The sequence below is a fragment of the Takifugu flavidus genome, chromosome 9 (genome assembly GCF_003711565.1).
Source record: "Takifugu flavidus isolate HTHZ2018 chromosome 9, ASM371156v2, whole genome shotgun sequence".
In the NCBI taxonomy this organism is placed as follows: Eukaryota; Metazoa; Chordata; class Actinopteri; order Tetraodontiformes; family Tetraodontidae; genus Takifugu; species Takifugu flavidus.
In genome coordinates this window covers 12,135,499-12,156,154 of record NC_079528.1, presented here as the reverse complement: position 1 = coordinate 12,156,154, position 20,656 = coordinate 12,135,499, and the positions used below count along the sequence as shown (strand labels likewise).

At 45.4% G+C, this 20,656-nt stretch overlaps 3 protein-coding genes across 6 annotated transcripts; all 3 read left to right on the top strand.

Moving 5' to 3' along the window:
- Nucleotides 1–224: 224 nt before the first annotated feature.
- On the top strand, nt 225–4,995 carry slc25a43 (solute carrier family 25 member 43). 2 transcript variants are annotated; one of them, XM_057042313.1, is made up of 6 exons: nt 298–631; nt 1,570–1,661; nt 1,967–2,208; nt 2,343–2,515; nt 3,978–4,112; nt 4,401–4,995. In XM_057042313.1, exons 1-6 carry the CDS (start codon nt 581–583, stop codon nt 4,611–4,613), a joined length of 906 nt encoding a protein of 301 aa, XP_056898293.1. In that variant the 5' UTR covers nt 298–580; the 3' UTR covers nt 4,614–4,995. The 2 variants fall into 2 exon arrangements, with proteins under 2 accessions (XP_056898291.1, XP_056898293.1); XM_057042311.1 differs by lacking the exon at nt 1,570–1,661 and having other exon boundaries at nt 225–631.
- Nucleotides 4,996–5,710: 715 nt separating this feature from the next.
- slc25a5 (solute carrier family 25 member 5) lies at nt 5,711–7,686 on the top strand. Its single transcript, XM_057042314.1, has 4 exons — nt 5,711–5,994; nt 6,485–6,971; nt 7,062–7,202; nt 7,291–7,686. Exons 1-4 carry the CDS (start codon nt 5,884–5,886, stop codon nt 7,446–7,448), a joined length of 897 nt encoding a protein of 298 aa, XP_056898294.1. The 5' UTR covers nt 5,711–5,883; the 3' UTR covers nt 7,449–7,686.
- Nucleotides 7,687–9,916: 2,230 nt separating this feature from the next.
- Nucleotides 9,917–20,624, top strand: si:rp71-46j2.7 (uncharacterized). 3 transcript variants are annotated; one of them, XM_057042308.1, is made up of 16 exons: nt 9,917–10,292; nt 10,610–10,709; nt 13,110–13,323; nt 13,571–13,713; nt 15,352–15,514; nt 15,622–15,677; nt 16,471–16,652; nt 16,748–16,855; nt 16,975–17,100; nt 17,167–17,292; nt 17,355–17,513; nt 18,337–18,937; nt 19,405–19,468; nt 19,543–19,721; nt 19,793–19,881; nt 20,064–20,624. In XM_057042308.1, the coding sequence occupies exons 1-16, from the start codon at nt 10,104–10,106 to the stop codon at nt 20,160–20,162; spliced, it is 2,598 nt and encodes an 865-aa protein (XP_056898288.1). In that variant the 5' UTR covers nt 9,917–10,103; the 3' UTR covers nt 20,163–20,624. The 3 variants fall into 3 exon arrangements, with proteins under 3 accessions (XP_056898288.1, XP_056898289.1, XP_056898287.1); XM_057042309.1 differs by having other exon boundaries at nt 16,745–16,855; nt 18,337–18,829; XM_057042307.1 differs by having other exon boundaries at nt 9,918–10,292; nt 16,745–16,855.
- Nucleotides 20,625–20,656: the final 32 nt, after the last annotated feature.

The window sequence follows — 20,656 nt, the reverse complement described above, 5'->3', positions numbered from 1 at the left end:
TTGTAAAAGAATACTTTAAAGATTGTATTTTTGTTTTGTTAATAAAATAAATAAAGAGGTGAGCAGAGCGCATGTAGTCTTGCACTGTTGCTATGGTGACGCGTGGAGCCAACTACAATATACGAGGCTGTATGAAGTTGACATTAAGAGGTCAGAGAGCGCCACCTAGTGTCCCCAGGTCTGAGCCCAGAGGTGTCACATGTCACAGAACCCTCCCGATTCGATGAGAAGTAAAGAGGTCCGACGACACCTCGCCCACATCCATATTTAGATGCCCAGCCTGCGTAAACAAACTCTTCCTCTTCTAATCGTTTAATCGTCGAAGACATCGATTATTTTTTAAAGAAGGTGAAAAGGGGATGGCCACCGTTATAAAGGACGACCGACTAACGAGGACTCAGAGCTTTATGTGCGTCGGTTTCGCTGGGCTTTTTAGTAAAACGGCTACGTCGCCTTTAGAAGTGGTTAAAATTAAGAGCCAGGTTGGAACTTTTCACAGCAAAGGTGGTTTCTGGCATAGTTTCATTACTATTTACCAAAATGAGGGATTTCGTGGCTTTTGGAAAGGGAACCTCGCCTCATGTCTGCGGTTGTTTCCCTACACCGCCATTCACCTCACAACATACAAAAAGTAAGTTACTATACATTTAATGGTGTTTGTTGGGGCTTGTGGTTGTTTTCATCCGGGTTCTACTCGCTGCTTACGCTAGTTAAACCAGAATGTAGTTTAACTTGACCAAAGTTTGGTGGGCAAATTTAAGGGGAAACGGCTGCGCTAATATAGATCAGGGTAAAGTTGGGGAAATTAGGTATTTAAAAAGTATGTTGACTTCTGTAAAAGTTATACTTCCTGTTTTGTCGTGGTAGCTTAAGCTTAGCCAATCAGAAGGCTGCATTGGCTCAGCCGATTTTTGAAGGGCTTGTCCGGGCGGTGCCCGGAGTTTTGTCTGATAGGTGCCTTGGCCGACAGAAGCGTGAACATCAGTTTATTGATGTTTTAAAATAATTCTATTAGGGAAAAGAAGACCGGGGTAATACATTTAATCAATAATAAAAAGTCGTATGATTATGTTTTATTTGTTATCAATAAATCAATTGATATTTAAATACAGTATAATATCTACCATTTGTTTCTACAGTACAGTATGACATTTTCAATTAATTAATTTGTAAGGATAAAATTGCATCTTTAGATTTAATCTTTTTTAGGTTGATTGACCTGATTAATATCGTTTTTTTATTTGAGATTTTTTTAAACTTTATTTTAATTGCTGACGGTAGCAATGGAAAAAAAATTGCCGTCTTTTGTGTTTGTTTTTTATTTTTTATATTTTTAACGATCACTGAAATTTTTTCCGGCAGAAATGCTTTGGTTTCCTGAATAGTCATGCCTGTCAGACAAATCCCGGGGGAATCACGGCGGGGTTTCTCTTGTGGGTTACTACCGGGCAGCAATGATTGACACGTAAACACAATGAACAGCCGCGAGCGTCCCAGTCACGTGCTTGCTGCTGTAGTATCGCTCGTGAAGTTTGCCGCTGTCAACCTTTACGTCACGTTTCCGGGCAGGTGGACCGCATTAGCAGCTCAGCGCCCCACAGTGAATACAGTGTTCTAGATCCCAAAGCCCCTGTCACATGTTCTGATACAAGAAACTATTGGTAATGTGAGTATTTAAAATAACAGGATACAGAGGTAAAGCTTCTTTGGGTTAACTATAAACATGGTTACCAGTAACTACTGATTCAGTCTTTAATTTTTAAAATTTGTCAATAAGCCTTTAAATTTTGCTCAAAGTCCATCCCATCTTACTGTTGCAAGGTTATGTCACGTGATTTATGCGCATGTCAGCAGAAGTTATTGATAGAAATTAACAGAGAACATTAAAATGGTTTTGATGCCCAGATTTGGTGGGTGTCGTTGGGTCAGAAACTGTGTGCTGACTTTGTTTTGGAAACCCTTCCAGGATAATCCACCTTCACATGGATGAGGTGGGCTTCATCACTCAGTGGAGAGCCATATTGGCTGGTGGCCTGGCCGGCATCGCTGCTGCACTGGTCACGTACCCTCTGGAGATGACCGAAACAAGACTAATCGTTCAGAACTGCCGGAAGCCGACATACCTCAGCGTCGCTCATACGCTCTCAAAGGTTTACAAGACCGAAGGTCTTAAGGCTCTATACAGAGGCTTTTCCCTAACTGTGTTAGGTGCGTATATGTACAGAAAATGCTGATATTTTTAGCAAGCTGACTGATGTATACAGTAGATGTGAGAATGGTTCTTTCTCTTGTTTACACTCTTCCAGACCCACATTTTCTCCATTAACTGTGTGTTTTGACAGGTGCTCTCCCCTTTTCTATTGGCTGTTATATTGTTCACATGAACGTGGATAAACTCTGGCAGGAGCCTCCTCTTCGCTTCACTCCCCTCCAGAACTTCATTAACGGCTGCCTTGCAGCAGGAGTGGCTCAGAACCTCTCCTACCCTTTTGAAACGGTGAAGAGGAAAATGCAGGTAATTTGTAGTCATTGGGTATTATGTATCTAGTTAGAAGAGCAAAGACAAAATAAATATTGAAAAATTATGCACCCTTTGGTTTGCTTTCATTCTGTTGGTTTAACTTCCGACTAATTTGTGTCAAACTGCTCTGAACAGCTATTACCAGACAGGTACTTTAAATGTATAGTGATCATTTTCCAAATAAAACACCTTCTTCAAGTAAAAATGTTAATCAGGTGATTTTAAATAAAAAAAACAGGAACCGTACAGTAGTACATAGATATTAGGGAAGTGAAGCTAAAATAACAAACAATTGTCAAATAAAATGATGCTGCCCTCAGACCTTCTACTATAAAGTTCCACCTTCCACTGGTAATATTTTACATGCAGTATTCATTTTCTGAAATAATGTAATTTAAAGTCTGTAGTGTTTTGCATTCATTGCATTACCACCTTTATCTCACTAGGAGGCAGTAAAGGCGCAACGACACACTACGCCATTTTTTCAGGGAAAGTTTAAACACTTTCCTTACAAACTGTTTTGTCACAGGCCCTCATACTTCTCCATTCACAATGTAAACATTACATACATATAAATTAATAAAGTTTGATGCATCTCATGCTGGTACTGAAGGACATTCAGTGGAACAATGGTGCTGCAAAGGACATCTACACCACATCCGGTTCTATCAGCCTATTATTAGCCAGCACAAGGTTTAACAGCAGCTGGGAATGTGAATGTGTCCCAGCACTGCAGAAGCTATAGATAAGTTCTCTAAAGATAGTCAGTTGTAGTGACCAGACCACCAAACATTGTAATAAACAATTACAATCAAAAACCAGCATTAAACAAATGACTGATTTAAGGATTCAGCTGGAGATGTGGAAGTTTAAATTAAGAATATTGTGGAACTGCAATGGTTTCTTCTGGCTGTTTCAACAGACTAATGTCTTAATGATTCCATTTATTTTTTATACCAAAACCAAACAGATAAAAAGTGAAAGAGAAAATTCACACCTGCTAATACTAACTATTAATAAATTTGATATTTGAAAATTGCACCAAAGGCATGCTTTTCTGTTGATGTATATACATTATAGACACTGCTGAAAATGAAATGTAAGACTGCCATGTTGAATATTTCACATATGTTCTGTGAGAAAGAATTTGGTGCATTTCTAAAGAAGAAACCAAGAAAACCTTGTTTGCATATAAAACAGGAAATTGTGGGTAAAAGTATATGATGGCTATCATTCGACATCTTGACTGTAGCTTGTAATGAAGGCGTTAAAACGGAAAAATACAAAGAAGTACCAGAAAAATCTTCAATCATTACCTCAAAAAGAGCGACAAAAAAAAGCTTTTGCAATTCCCCCTGTTAGTGTTATAAATCAGGTGCCTACAGCTCAACTTTCCTCCACTGCTTCATGTTGGGTTTGAGACTTCTCTTTCTGTTCCCCTCTCGCCTTGTTTCAGGCTCAGAGCACACACCTCCCACATCTCGGTGGAGTCGACGTCCATTTCAGGGGAATGACTGACTGCTTCATACAGATTGTCAAACACAAGGGCATCTTCTCTCTGTGGAATGGCATCACCGCCAACATGATCAAGGTACATATTCCTAAAAACAAGGTTTTTTACTCCCCTCCAAACGTCAGTCTTGGTATAAATAGCTAACAGCGCGTGCTCAAGGACAAATGTGAGGAGAGAGAAATGCGGATACGGAAGGATGGGAGGGGTTTGAGAAGAAATGTCCCCGTTCAGAGTGTAAGCAAGGTGAACAGCGTCTGTCTCTGGGACAGTGTCCTCCACTCTCCCGTTTCATTAGGAAATGTCAGCATGGTTGTGCCTTCTTTTACAAATGCAGTCTTACCATTAGCATTCTTTCGTTCTCTGCAGATCGTTCCCTACTTTGGTCTTCTTTTCACATGCTTTGAGATGTGCAAGCAGCTGTGCCTCTACCGTAACGGCTACATCGTCTCTCCCCTGAGCTACAAGCTCACGCCAGGGGTCGACCAGAGCCTCAGGCCCTACGAGCTGGAGGAGGTGAAGCGCTACTTGAAAAACAGGAACTTTGGGACAGGGGAGACGTCTTTTGGAAACCGCTGGTGATACCAGAGCGGTGACTCCTGGACACCGTTTGACTTGGAGAAAAAAAACATATTTACATGACTGAAATACTTCAGGGGCTCTGGAATCTACATAAACATTATGTTTCCACCCTCCCACCTTTATTTTAATATTTTATTCCATCAGCGGACAGAATTCGATTTTTTTAAGAATTCTCATACTGTGACTGTATGTTTTCTGTGCCTTCAGCGATTATTATTTATTTTGGGACAATCATTGTGTATTCAAGCAGAATAGAAAGTGCTACATGCGTGGAGGGACGTATGAATATATAAAAATGTATTACTTCATTAGTAAGGGGTGATTCTTTGTCACATCTAGCACATGGATCGTTCATACTGACAAGATTAAAGTTTCACTCATGTATTTTGTACGATTACTTGATTAACTTGTGGAGCTGCACTCCTTGTGCAGGTTTGTACACTGAGCACAGGAATATGAAGCAGTGCCATCATTTTAATTCCTGTCACACCACCATTCTTTTTTTTTGTTGTTTTTTTAAAGTACCTTAAACGCACAGCTTTGTGTGACCGCATGCGTGCAGCTGCTCCTCTTAAACTGTGATCAACACATCTTAACTAGTGCTTTACATTTCCCCATTTCTGAGGTTTGCTCCTGTGATCATGACTGGCCTTTTTTTTTTTTTTTTTTACATTTGCAGAAGTGAATCTCTTAGAAAACTGCAGAAACTCTGCTGATAGTGGAACTCTTCTAATTTCAGTTAATGTTGTCAAAGTCCACAGCGGCCATTAGATTTTATTTTGGCAATAATTGCTGGAGGGGGAACGTGCTAAGGTGGGGGTTTGTGTGGAATCAGTCAGCTGATTCAGAGTCATCTCCCTTTCCATACAGTGGGAAACTGACAGCCAAAGGCTGTTGACAGGTGGGATGACCTCTACCCATAATAACCTTTAGGCCTTCGCTGCTTTAGGTTGATAGTTGCACCTCAAGTAAAAGCTGAGGTGGTAAAATCTCAAGCAACTGAAAGTTGTGTTGAGATTCGATTGTGATATCTGAAGTAAACAGGTTTGTGTAGCCATTGTGTTCTTGGAGGATGAGAAAGAGAACCAAATCTGAATCAAAGGACATCCACTCGCCCCGCCCACTGCCGCCGCGGCCAACCAATCAGGCCAAAGAGTCGAAGTTCACGAGCGCTCTCGCGCTGGGTCTTCTTAAATGCCCTCTCCTCTAAGTTGGAGTCGGCCATTTCAACCCCACAGGCAGAACCCACCGACGACTGACCGCAGCAAAGATGACTGACACCGCTATCTCATTCGCCAAGGACTTCCTGGCCGGTGGCATTGCCGCGGCCATCTCCAAAACAGCTGTAGCCCCCATCGAGAGAGTCAAGCTTCTGCTCCAGGTGAGCGCACACGTTGTTACTTTTAAAGCTTTCAAGAGCTGCGTCATCAGCTCCTTTCACATTCCAGTGATGGCGTAACTAGAAGTGATCCAGACGGGCTAATGATGCAGCGTTCATAGGATGTAGCTCCAGGCTGCTGCAGACGCAGATGAACGAGCTTAATCCAGGACCTGTTGCGTAATTCAGCGTGGCTGCACTCAATCTGCTGCGTTACCAGCTGATGCACACGTCTCTGTTGCCGCTGAGATGCAGCCTTCCCAATTATTTGTCTTCACAACAAGCAGACAGGGTCAGGAGGTTTGGGCCTCAGGTTCTGCATTTAGACCGAGCTCAGGTGCAGGAGGGGGGGCTGCAAACTTGCTTTGACTGGATGCCTGTGGTGGAGGAAAGGGGACACACGGACGAGAATCATGGGAGTCATTGTCTTCCACGGCTAAAAGCAGCTGCTGTGCTTCTCTCACGCTCCGCTTCATCTGTGCTGTCATCACAGGTACAACATGCAAGCAAGCAGATTGCAGTGGACCAGCAGTACAAAGGGATCATCGACTGCGTTGTCCGTATTCCCAAAGAGCAGGGATTCCTCTCCTTCTGGAGAGGGAACCTGGCCAATGTCATCCGGTACTTCCCCACGCAGGCCCTCAACTTTGCTTTCAAGGACAAATACAAGAAGATTTTCCTTGACGGTGTAGACAAGCGCACCCAGTTCTGGAGATACTTTGCAGGCAACCTGGCGTCTGGCGGCGCCGCCGGGGCCACCTCGCTCTGTTTCGTCTACCCCCTCGACTTCGCCAGAACGCGTCTGGCTGCCGACGTGGGCAAAGCCTCGGCGGAGCGCGAGTTCAAAGGCCTGGGTGACTGTCTGGTGAAGATCAGCAAGTCTGACGGCATCAAGGGTCTGTACCAGGGCTTCAGCGTCTCTGTCCAGGGCATCATCATCTACAGAGCGGCTTACTTTGGCGTGTACGACACGGCCAAGGGTGAGTTTTGGGTTTGAGGCATGGAAAAGCCGGGATTCCCACGTACTTCTCCGACATTCCGTGACGGTCCTGGTTACGTTTCTCTTGCAGGAATGCTTCCCGACCCCAAGAACACACACATTGTTGTGAGCTGGATGATCGCGCAGACGGTGACGGCGGTGGCCGGCCTCGTGTCCTACCCCTTCGACACCGTCCGTCGGCGCATGATGATGCAGTCTGGGCGCAAAGGAGGTGACGTTGGCAACATTAAGCATGACTTTCCAATCCTTGCATGGAAAAAGTTGGCCATCTTTTTAAATCTGCACTTTCTCCTGGTCAGCTGACATCATGTACAGCGGCACCATGGACTGCTGGAGGAAGATCGCGCGTGATGAGGGCACCAACGCCTTCTTCAAGGGAGCCTGGTCTAATGTGCTCAGAGGCATGGGTGGCGCCTTTGTTCTTGTCCTGTATGACGAGCTAAAGAAAGTCATCTAAGCTCGATCCCCGATGTGGTGAAGTTTAGCTGTAACATATCTTGTACATTTGGAAGGACTCCATGCTATATTTATAGGGACCAACTAGTATTTTCTACTAGTTGTACTGGGGGAATCTGTTATGCACCTTTCATTTGGCCCATTGTTTTTTTTCTGGCTTCTGCCCCTGACCAGAATGTCATTCCCTGAACACTGGAACTTTATTGGGGAAAAAAGGAAATAAATGTAACCTACTGAGATTGTTTGGTCTGATTTTGGATTCTAGTGTCACGCATGTGATGTATTTGGTATCTTGTGCTAAATATAAGCTTAGATTTGTAGACGTCTCTAAGGTTTGAGTTGGTGGCGAGCCATGATCAACTCGGGAAGCTGATCTACTCACAAAATGTCAACTGAAACGCGGTGACAGGAAATCGGTACCTTTTGGTATTTGCCGATAACGCGGCAGAATATGTGCATGATTGGTGTCCTGCAGGAAAACTGCAGCGTAACTTCTTCTTTGCAAACACTCTTTTATCTCCTGCCCAGATCTGATTGAGGGGTGTGACTGAACACGTTAGCCTGTCGCGCATTCAGCAACATGATGTCCAGTTTCAGCCATGAAGCCTCGGGTAAATGGAAATGGTGCTGCTGAGTATTTTGAGAGGAGTCGTCGACAGGTCTGATCTGGAACACGATCCCAGCGGTTGTAAAGAGGCACGTGACTGTGCCCTACGCAGGCCAGGACACGGTGAGCTTCTCTCACATGGGTGTGAACAGACCTGACTCTAAAAACAGATCATCTCTGCCATCCACCCTGAACAGGCATATATCTGCTATCCCAGCGGTGCACCGTGACCTTGTGTCGTGGACTTGAAGGTCACGGGCCACTTGGCAGCTCCTCTCCATTCCCACCGAGCCATTAAATGCCAACAGCTGCCTGGGAAAATGATCCTTGCATTATAGTGTTTTTAAAAAGGTACTTTTAATTAAGAAGCCAGCTAACGTGTCTGAAAGTTTAGTAATTATAGCAGCATCATTCCCAGCTTTTAATACCACGTAATCCCCTGAACATAATTACTGTTATTATAACTCTGGCAGCAAAAATTCTGATCTATTAGGCGGACTCCCATTAAAGCTTCGGATATTGGTCCACCGTTAATTTGCCGTTCATTCTTTCACTTCATTAAGGTTTGAATATCTGGACTTTCATCTTCATAACACCCAGGAAAGTGATCCAGCTGCAGATCTTTCTGAAGCCGACCAACTGTGAGAGCAGTTTGGCCATCTTCTCATCTTCTAAGGAGAGAAAAAGCTTTGCTTGTCAGAATAATCTTTATGTGGGTCACTGAGGCCCTGAGAGCCATGTATAACACCATTTATTTCATTGGATGCAGCCTAATCTAATTGTAGGTCCTAAATATCTTGAATCCTCTTTTATGCTACCATCTACAGTAGCCATTCTCAGCAGGTAGCAGATAATTGAGCCTCTATTCAGCAAACTGTCCTATTACACGTTTTGCTAGGGATTAGAGAGCCTGCTGGGTTCACGCTGCGTGAGCCTTCACATGTACTGCGCCCCCTTCAGGCTACAGCCGGTAACGAGTCAAAGGTTTCAGTCTCCAGCTGTGCACAACTGTAAAATTCCTCAGTCTTCCAACAATTTTTTGCTTTAATCCATATACGCATAAAGAATTAAGTACCTTAATTATATTTATTCTGTTGCTGCCCAGTGCTGAAATAAATTAAATAGGGAATTTAAATTGTGGCAAAGATGTTCTTTAATACACAACCTTGTGTTAATATTATTGGTTAGTGGTTTATCTATTTAGTCCGTTTAATCCCAGTTGCTCTCTAATGGGGTTCTCATTACAAACTGTTTTGTTATGTAATTTCAACTGTCAGACAGCATTATGTCACCGCCTGGCCGGGTCATGTCCTCAAACTCTATCATGAGGAAAAACCACACAAACCACAGGACAGAGTTTTAATGCAGCAATATTTGGATAAATGATGGGATGATTCATTCATTTTTATTTCACTTTCTCTATATTTTGCTCATTGATCCCATAAAAACACTGAGTCACATAAACTGTGTAGATGAATCCTAATTCCTAATCTAACGAACACAGCAGCATTAAGCGCTGCCAAGTGAATGTAAATAAAGAGGTACAATCAGGATATTTATAGGTGGTATTAAAGATGATTCCTGTATTGGTTTGGTTTTAATCTGCGTATAAATAAATAAAAGCGAATAGTCATGATGGCGAACCCAAAATAATATCAAATAGACATTTTTGTGAAAATGTAGATAACAGGCGTTATGACTCATTTTCATTTTCAGTGTCCAACATACGTAGAGAAGGAAATGCATTCTAAAAGTTAAAGGTGTGCAACGTTTTTAAGTTTATTTACGAAAAATCTCGGTTTGTTCTTAGACACACACGTGTTGTAGTGCGCAGTCGTGACCAGCAGGTGGCGCCCCACGACACCGCGCTATCAGGGGCCAATCAGATCTCCGAGCTCAATAAAGTTGGTTGGCTTCTTCCCGTCGCACCACTTCGCCTTGTGAGGAAACAGCTAAAGATGTGGACGAGCAATCCAGGCCGGGAAAGGTGCGACATCCGCGGGCTGAGGAGCGGAGAACTCTAGCGAAGCCAGCCCGTAAGAAGAGAAGATGTTTCCATGGCGCCTCCCCATCGCCGTGCTCCTGGGCCTGGCGTGGTGTTTTTCTGACTGCGTCCGCGCCGTCGCGCAGTATTTTCTCTGTTTCCTCTTTTGCTTCACGGCGCCGCTGCTGGTGGCGAGCAGCGGCCGCGACGGCAGCACCCAGACGGATGGAGAGGCCAAGGAAAGCCCGCCGAGGGTAATGGAGCCACCCGCTCACCAAAACGCACAGTTCTGATGCCAGCCGTGCGCGATAGCTCATGCCTTCTGCGGGTTGACGGGTTTTAACCCCTGTCAGACCTTTAAATGTTGTTTAAATAATCTCCGGGCTACGACATAATGTTGAATATTTGCTGGAAAACGTTTGTGATTCCACATCAAGTCAAATATTTAACCCGGGTATTACCTTTCACAGCCCGCGGGGCATTTAAGTCCTGAAAAACTTGTTTTCAACACCTGGCGGTGAGCTGGGCTCGATCATCACCTAAACGGTGCGTGTTGATCTTTGTTTTCCAGGAATCTGTCGAGGAGGACGACGTGACTGATGGAGAGAAGTGTGAGCAGGCGGAACCTCTGGGCTCCAAGTACCCACACGTCTTCAAGTCCCTGCAGCAAGGTGGAAGCGTGGGCGGGCGGGTAGAAGCGCGGTGTGGTTGTGCTTTGGCATTTTAAGCCCTGTTTTGCATTGACACAGTGAGTTGGTGCGTGAGCAGAGCTGCAGCTGGAGCTCATGTTACGCCTCACGGTCTGGTCACGTGTTAAAACAGGAAATGAGGGTTCCTTCTCTTTATTAGTTGTTTGCTTTCCATCCATCTCCCAGCTGATTATTAGGGTGGCTGGGAGCGTTTCTCCATGCTGTCGGCAGCCTTTCCTCCAGCAAGATCACTCAGATAACATGGACTTTGTCTACTTTGGGTTTTGACTGTTGCATTAGCATCTTTTCCATCAACATCTCCAGGAGCTTTCATTACCAGGAATGTTTACACTGGTAAACAGGTTTCCGCTGAGCATCAACATAGCAGGAAATTGATTTCCATCAGGCTGATGACGTACGGAGGAGTGTTACAGCAGTCGGAGCGACTGGTCGCTGCGGTGCTTCAGCTGCTGATAATTTTGCTTGAGTCCAAGGTCGTTTTCTCTGTCAACTGGACTGGGTTTCTTCTCTTGAAGACGTTTCGCCTTCTATCCAGAAGGCTTCTTCAGTTCTGAAATTGCTGGGGAGAGAGCTTGAAAATATATAGCCCCTGTGGACCATTAGCATGCTAATGATCTGGGTGGTCACCTGAGAGTCGTTAGCAGGGTCATTGGTAGTTGGTAGTCACCTAGTTTCTGTTGAGGCGTCTCCCCTTTGTCTGCTGGTCCACATGCTGGTGAATCACTGGGTCTCCTGGAATGGTGTGAACGTTTGGTTTGTGGTTGGAAGGAGTGGAGGACTGCATTGGACGTGGGTGACAGGAAGTGCCTCAGGCCACCACCTCTGTTTAAGGATGGTTTCCTTGACACCCTTCTGAAACCCGCGGTCTTCTCTGGCCAGTACCTGTACCTGGCTGTCCTTGAAGGAGTGCCCACTCTCCTTTAGGTGTAAGTGGACTGCTGAGTCCTGACCTGAAGAAGCGGCGCGTCTGTGTTGTGCCATTCTTCTGTGGAGAAAATTTTGCTTGAGATTCTTCAACCTTTCTGGTGTGTTGCCATTTTAGCTCTGCAGGTTAGCTGTTCCCCTGTTCTCCCATTCTTCTGGTCAGACGTTGCCCTCGGAGCTCCTGTTGCTGCTGCACGCTGGTTTAAACACAGCGGGCATGAGAACTTGCAGAAGGCTGCCGTGTGTTCCATTAATCAGTGTTCTTTAGTATGCAGCTCCGCCCCTCAAGGGCTGCTGGGGATGTGAATAGTCTCGCCTCGCTGCTAGCTACGTTTATCAGGAAATGTTTGGCCTGCAGGGAGTTTTTCTCAGTCTAATTTTAGTGGAAACGTGTCGCGGCTTTTCAAAATCCTGGGTTAATGATAGAGGCTCCTGCAGCGGAAACGGTGCTATCGAACTTGTGGAGAACAGTTTTCCGATGTGATAATCTTTTTTATTTTTCATCCCTCATGCAGACAGTTTGGGTTTTAGTCTTGGCCATTATCAGGTTCTGATCTGTTACCAGTGTTCAGGAAATAAACTGTCTTCATTCTCCCATGTGCGAAGGACTTTTAGGCGAGCCGTCCCTGATACGGCGTCTGTCTGTCAGTGTCAGAGTCCGCTATTTTCCCCACTTCGGTGAATGGGTGGGTGGCGGCGTGTGGAGGCAACTGGACCTACAGGAACCCTCATTATCCCTGTTTGACCAGCACAGTGATGGTGTGGTCTGGCAGGCTGGAGGAGAACCAGGCCGCTTCTGCGCTGCCAACAACGTATTTGTTTTACCAAATAAGGTTTCAGCCAGAGGCTCCACCTGCAGCTCCATCGGCTCGGACCCACCGCTGTCAAAACACTCCCCAGCCTCATTTGAAGAGACGGGGAACGTGGAAGCGTAGGGGCAGCTACATTTCACAGCATTTCAACAATTTTCACACCTTTTTGCAGAACTCTCACAATCATTTTTACACCACTTCTTTGGCGTTCCGGTCCCTGGGCTTTAGTAATGACAGCTAATTAGCTTATATTTCCATCGCATTTGTGAAGAGGCATTAATGTCCTTTTGCTCCCCCGGGAAACGGAAACTCTGCAGAGAAAATGATGATTCCACAGGTAACAGAACCTAAACAGGCTTTAACAACCTGATGATAAGTTCTACCTCCAGATTTCATCTGGGTAAAGCCATTTTTAAACATTCTGAATGAGGTGAGGCTCAGTTCACCCTCTTATGTTTGGGGGGGAAAAATCCTGTGTCGGATACATTTGCACTAAATAATTTGGAGGGGAATAAAAGCACTAGAGTTTCACCAAACAACCTTTAAAGTGGCGGCGGCGGCGTTTGTTTGAAGTGGAGGTGAGCGGGCATTGATGTGGATTTCTCTTTATGGCTGCTCCCCTCAGTCTTTGAGTGCGCCTACGCTCAGCTCGTCCTGCCTTGGTACAGCGTCCCGGAGCCCCGCGAGGCCCAGCCGCTGCACCGGGTGCTCAGCAGGGAGGTGGACGTGGTGATCGACCGCATCATCGAGAGAGCGCGACACTTTGACGTGTGCCAGGCGGTCGTGGGTTCTATTCGCATTCTGACGCAACATTTGCATAACGCAAAGCAGCCTGACAGGTGAGACTTTTACTGACTGGCTGCTCCAGTTACTCTGAGCGGAGCGTTTAAACTCTATAAATACCTCCATATTTCTTCACTGGCTATGAATAATTGACTTGGTTTTAACAAGTTTGTACCTGTAGTGACTTCTCAGTATTTGGAGAGTCATAAACCCCCATTAGATTAATGATTCCATCTCTTAACACATGGCCGTAAATATTCCTGTACAAAAAATTCCTGTTTTCTGTTCTTTTTTCTTGTGCAGAGAACTCTTGTTCACTTCCAGAACTGAAGAGATTACAGTTCTTAGAGAGTTTTCTGATGCTCTGGTACGTAACCTTTTCTCCAAATCTCTGTGGAGCCATGAAGTCCACCGCTGTGCCTTAAATGAAATAGTTGCTACAAAGGGTAAGAAAGCCTTGAGTTCTCTGTTGCTTAAGGAGCCGGAGCCTCACAGCTCTATAGAACCTGAATTACAGGGGGAAAATGGATTTGATCCTCTCTTTGATTATTACTGCACCTCTCTTCTATAGAAACAGGCAACTTTAAGCAAAAAAGTGCATAAAAAAAGTCCTTTAATGTCGGTGAAAACAGATTTATTAGAAGTATTTGAACGTCCAGGTGAAATTAGCGGCAGCACTTATGTTTAGCGCCTAAACCTACGTCAGTGTGGAAACATGTGTCAGATTTGCACATCTGGGCACCAGACTGGGGTTGACCAAGCTGAGTCTGCTTCAGAACACTCCTCCTTTAAACTGGAGTTCCCTCCAGGAGAGATTTATGGGCCTCCCTATGGAGCTTTGCCTGGCAACAGTGGTGTGAAGAATCCCTCCTCTCAGCTGAGGAAGGTCCTCCCTCACTCATCTGTTGTCATACTTTCTTTTAAATTCCGTGTTTTCCAGACAGCAAAAAAAACCCAAAAAACTGATTCTGTGAAGAAGATAAGACATTTGACTCTTTGTCTTTCAGATAGAATTGAAAACACCCAGGTTGAAAGGACAAATTAGCAGAATTGAAGAGGCTTTGCTAATCCTGTGTAAATGGAGCTTAAGCTGCACTTGCACAGGTCGGAGGAGGGAGGGTGCAGTTATTGATTCTGCAGCATCTTGGGGAATAAACCATTCTTTTGTGCGAAGTATTAAAGTAATTACATGTCTGAGTAGGAACACTGCTTAAGAATGGATTAAACTCCAGAAGACGCTCGCTGATTTGAACCCTTCTGTGTCCTTTTGTCCTGGTGCCGCAATACTGATTAACCAGGGACGGGAGCTCCCAACCGCACGTGTCTTTATATGACCGTCACCTGAGATACTTTCATTGTAGCCATGTGATCTCCATGTCACTGCAACGCCTCGTCAGCAGCTTTGAGGGGGGGGGGGGAATCGGGACAGCTGATTGTTCTACCTTTATAGCTGTCGCCGCCCTCCAATAATCTGTTCTCACTGTGACACATGAGGCTTTTTTTCACCACAAACCTTTTAACCTGGCTGAATTATATTGATCACAATAATCCACGATGAGCTGTTCCATTACATCATCGTGTGATTTGCTGAATGACCCGCGCCACAGCCCAACAGGCCTGATCTTTCTTGACATTTATTTCAAAACAAATCAGTGTCTTGCCCTCGTTGTCGACGTCTGATGTATTTCCCGTCACATCAGGGCGTTTTCCTGACATGTGCCCCAGGAGTCAAAGCCGTGTTTCCTGGATTTAAGACGTATTGGATTCATTTTGATTAAAGCGCGCTTGCTTAACCTTCCAGCTCTCTCTGAATTGGGCTGGTAAATGATTCACTTTGAATTATGGCAAGAAGAACTTGCCAAAGAAAGAATTCTCCCTAAATGCAATATTATGCTTTCAGCACTCGCGTGGTGAAATTCATCGATATGTGATGGCTGAAAACGGTTGAAAGAAGCTGTAAATGGTGCAGAATTAAAGTAGTAATCTGACATTTTGGGGGATTGATTCGCTCATTTAGAAGCGAGATGCTAAATGCTAATCTGAGCGGTTTTGTTTACATCCCTGACGTTTCCTGTTCTCCTCAGGTTTGGGCTTAATAGTGAGGTGGCTCTCAGACCCCGACAACCTGAACCAGCTGGTGGTCAGCCAGCTGGACAGAGTGACCCCCAAAAGCTCAGTGGAGGACCTGTGTGGGTCCGATCTGGATTTGACCTCTCTGGCGTCGCAGGAGGGTGACGGCAGTGAAGTGTGAGTGACCTTTACAGGTTGACCTCTGTAAAGTCAGCCCGACAGCAGTGGCTGAGCGGCCTGTGATTGAAATTATGCCTGACTGGCCTCATCTCTTTTTCTCTCAGGAGCTTTGAGGAATCAGGTTCATCAACCAGCACCAAGACCAAGACCAAAACTAGAGGTGTGTGTGTGTGTGTGTGTCGAGTCAGCTGAAATGTGTCGACACTCTAGACTGTAGGAACACGCACGACTCTGGTGTTGTGTGTTAGAAACCCATGAGAGGAGTGTGAGAAGGTTCATTCATGCTCTCTAGACAAGGGTTGGATCAATAGCACTGTGCTGTTGTCAGCTGTCTGGTAGTGTATAACTAATCCCCTTTTCCCTTTCTTCTTTTGTCAGATGACTAATTATGCACAGATCAGACTGAATGCTAATTAACATCTTCCTTAAACCCACTGCAGGGCCTGTCGTGAACCCGTAAATAGAAGAAAGGATGAGATTAAATGAGGAGCTTTAGCTGCCACTGTAACTGGGCTGTAATTTAGCTGTCCGATGGACATTGTTCCCCCTTAAGTGTTTACTTTTCTAATTACCTCATTAATGTTTTTAAAAAGCAGCCAGTATCATTTTGTTAAGATTAATGAGAACATAGAAGGCTTGATTGCTAATTTCGCTTGCATGATTGATGGCCAGTTAATTGTTTCCTTTGAGCCAGTTTTCCCTCCCAGATTCCAGCCGTAGGTCGTGCGTTACCGTCGTGCTTCCATAGAGCAGCGTGAGCTCAGTGAAACGCTCCGCCGCTGACTCTGGGTCAGTTTCTAGGTCCGGGCCACACCCATAAGTTTTATTTACGTGGACACTCCCAGGCTAGCACCAGCTCCACACAGTTGTTAGCATTTAGCATCAAATGGGTGTTAACCTGCGGCTCAAGGTCAGACATTCTCTGTACCACATTTATCGCTGTGACCTTTCAGCCAACAAGATAAAACAAGGATGGTCAAAAATTGTCGACAAGATGAAATCCAAGAGAGCCAAGAAGAAAAAGATGAAGATGGTGGAGGCGGAGCTGGTGATGCGAATCATGGCGCTCCAGGAAAACGAGGAGGACGTCAGCAGCAGGGAGGGCTCCATTCACAGTCTGCAGGAGTCTGACAGGGTGAGTCCGCGGCGGCCGTCATTCCACCTGAAGAGGGCGCTCTGCAAAACGCCACGGATCCGCCGTCACTTATTTGGGCTGTAAATCTACAGGAGGACAGCGATCTGGAGAATTACATGACAAGTGTCCAGGAAGACATGATGGAATTCAAGCTGTCGTACGAGATGTGGCGCGTGGGCCGCTGGGCTGTCAGCATTCCTCAAGTGAGTTCTAAATATAGCGGTGACGGCGAGGAAAGTCCCGCGGGCTTGTTATCGCTCCGCTGAGGCCGTGTCAGGGCTCGTCCTCAGACGCCACCTTCATGTCTGAGTCTGTATCGTAGGCCGGTCTGGAGGATGATGAGCTGACCTTCACCGTGCACGTGGAGGAGGAGGAGAGCCCAGAGAACCTGCAGTGGGACATCAAGAAGACCTACATGGACGTTATCCACTTCCGGAACAGGTGGCAGGTAGAAGGCTGCACGTCATTGCAATCTTGGAAATTGGTTTTGTTTTTTATATTTTGTTTTGTTCAGGACTCGACCAGCTTGCCAAGCATTACAGCGCTGGCGTCTGAGCTGGAGGTCAACGCCGAGGTCAACGCCGAGGTCACCGCCGAGGTCACCGAAGACACCAGAGCAGCTGTGGAACGCTTCCTGCAGGTGAGAAGTTCTAAACCTCTTCATAAGCTGACTTGATTCAACTTTTAAATTTCCTCTTGCAGGAATTAGTTTCTGATCATGTGATCGGACACACTCAGCCGGTCTTCCAGTTCCTCTGCCCTCTTGACACACTGCTGAATGAAGATGAGCACTATGGAGGCGTTTGGGGCCTCCTCAGCGGTTTGGCCTACTTCCTGACTCCAGGTCAGGAGGAAGAAGAGGTAAATCACATCTGCATTCCTTGACAGTATTTTTTTTTTAACATCTACTTTTTCTGTTTTTATTGCTTGCGTGTGATTATTTGGCTGAAATCTTGTTGGGTGCAGAAGGAAAAGGAGATCAGTGTTTCAACAAATTCCTGAGCTAGTGTGAACTTATAAATGTAAACACGTTCTAGTTTATAGACACTCCGGCTCAACTTTGACCTACATTCCAGCGTTGAGCCCGTCTGTTTGAGGGCAAGTTTCAACTTTCTGAAGAGAGAAACTCAAATACAGTGTGTAGAGAATGTTTTTGTTGGCTCCGCTCTGAATCACAGGGATCCTCTTGAACTCTGTGACTTGCAGGGAGCCTGTGGGAGCCACATGTAATAAAAGCGACATTGTCCTTTTACCACACGGGGATTTAAGTATTTAGACCGCGAAGGCTGTGCACACTGGTTCTATTTGCACTTCCTGCTTCGATAAAAGATGATGCTTCTGGCGTTATCAACATGATAACCAGAAATGATCCTCTTAAGTGTTGTTCTTGAGGAAGGTGAAGTAATGTGAGTAATGCACAAGCTTGTTCAATAAGCTGGACCCGAGTCAAGTAACTGTCGGAACTGCACTGGCGGAAATACCCAGCGGCGTGCTGCCGATTAGCATCGGTGTCAGAGCGCCGTGTTTAACATGCAGGACAGGCGGTGCCTTGTTTGCTGGGAAACGGCCGTCATTGCGCCTTCCTCTGAACGTCTCTAGTCCTTGAAAACATCACAGCTCGTCCTGCTGCGGCGACGAGGCGGCTGCCTCATCCTCGCACTCATTGTCACATTTGTCTCCACAGAGCTCCAGTCCTCAGACAGAGGGGGTGAAAGAAAGACCCTCTTTAAATCCAGAATCCACTGACCCTCCTGAGATCCCAGGAACCTCTTCAGGGAAGAGCAACGGCGTTCCAGGCGCTACGATCCCGACTATAATCGTCTCGGAGTATGAACCTGTTCCAGAGCAGGTGGAGGAAACGAAGCCTGAGCAGGAGCCTCGGTCAGCAGGAACCTGCTCGGAGGATAAAACGGAGGATTCTGACAATCCCCTGACCCACTTTAAAATGATATTTAAAGGACTGAGCAGGTCCCGCTCTCAAGAGTCCTTGAGCAAAACCACCAGCGAAGAAGACCCGCCCCAGCCGGACGTCTCGCCACGCTGCGGCCAGAACGGCGCGATCCGTGGGGAAACCTCTGAAGGCTCTGCCTGGCGTCACTTCAATTCGCGTTTAAACAAAAAGGAGAAAACGACGTTCAAGGTGTTGGGTGGAGCTACCAAGGCTAAAGGCAGAGAAGGTGGGACTTTGCCAAGAGGGGAAGACTCCCAGTGTCAAAAAAGCCAGGTCAACTGGGAGCAAATGGAGGCGACCAAAGCCATATTTGATCTGCTAAAGGAAATATCTGGTTGGTTCTCTCAGGAAATGCACAACTGGTCTAAAAATAGTGGGGGGGTTTTATGTCATTGAAGAGGAATCATGCACGACATCACTAAAGTTCAGTCTTGACTCAGCAGGCCCACTGGCACTTAATTCAGTCTGGCAAATGAACCTCAGGCAAATGTGATTAAAAAGGTTTTGGTAAATATGACTCACAGGTCTTCTGTCATTCCAACCAGAGGCTCTTTCATGCTAATGTGCAATTAATCAGTTTGATGTTGAGCTCTATTAAAAACCTATAACCTCGGCAGAAACCAGGTTACCTTCACTCTGAATAATTATCCGTGCTGCTATTAATCTCAAACAATCCATAGAAGCACTTTTTCATCCGGAATATGAGAAACAAATGTTTGTTTTAGGTTTTTACCCCGCAGTGTTTCTTTGTCGGCAAACGCGTTAAGACTTTTAAAGCTAACAATGGCTCTGTTTGAACAGGAAACTCCATCCTTCTCAACATATTCGATGCCATTCTGAAACCCGTCATGCCCATCCTGAAAAAGTAAGTTGGCCCGCTCTGACCTGCTCTTAAATGTGCTCGTGTGGGTCACCTCTCATGTCCCGTCGCTTCCTCAGGAAAGTGAACTCCTTCCTGGACAAGATGAACCCCACCGAAGCGCAGATGGCCTCTTACATCGACCTGATGTGTGGGAAACTGTGGCCGGAGCCTCCTTCAGCGGCAGCTGCTGCCCCTCGCACCGAGGAGGAGAAGAGCGAGAGCAGGGAGAGAGCTCACGGTCTCATCAGTGCCAGATGTGAGGCCAGAGAGCTCCTGCAACAGCTGGAAATACCCTCTTACTACTATTGATTTTTATTTTGTCCCTAGATTCCAACTACATCATCCTGAAGAAGACGGATATGGAAACTGTTTTTAACATCTTCCAAAACTGTGAGGAGAATAAAACACTGGTGTATGTGAGTAGCTCCTCTTTAACTTTCTATATGTACCTCTTTGTCCCTGTCCCCTTTGTCCCTATGTGTCTTTGTCCCTGTCTTTGGTTGCAGATGTGAGTAGCTCCTCTTTAACTTTCTATATGTACCTCTTTGTCCCTGTCCCCTTTGTCCCTATGTGTCTTTGTCCCTGTCTTTGGTTGCAGATGCTCCTGTCATTCCTGTTGAGGGAACTATTTCCTGATGAACACTCCCTGAGTCTGAGCGCGGCTGCCCTTCAGAAGGGAACCAGCTGCACACACTGACCTGTGAAGTCATCACGACGCATTTTAATGGCACTCTTTAGAAACATTTTTAGCTCATAAGTGTATTTATCAGACATCTCAACTATCTGTGACCACTTCTAAATCATTGCCACGTATTTTATATCTATCTATATATTTTTTAAACTTAAACATACTGTGAACGTTTTATTTTCCATTTCATGTGTGAAGTCAAACATTCCTGCTGTTGCTCTCGTGCCTGGTTGTTTTTATAAAGCATCTCATATTTACATTTCTCACGTCACATTTTCATGTATAGAATTTCTACATTTTATAATGTTTTTCCCCACTCTGAGCACTTGGGGGGGTTGTTTTCTTTAGCTTTTTTAAAAATACAAATATTTACAGAAATCTCACCAAATCACCTGAAATGTGGACTTGATGTCAGAAGAAACTTGAAATTGTTTTATAAATGAATTCCAAATAAAATATTTTAAGAAAACACTCCATGTTTATTTTGCAGTAAATGTGTTTGT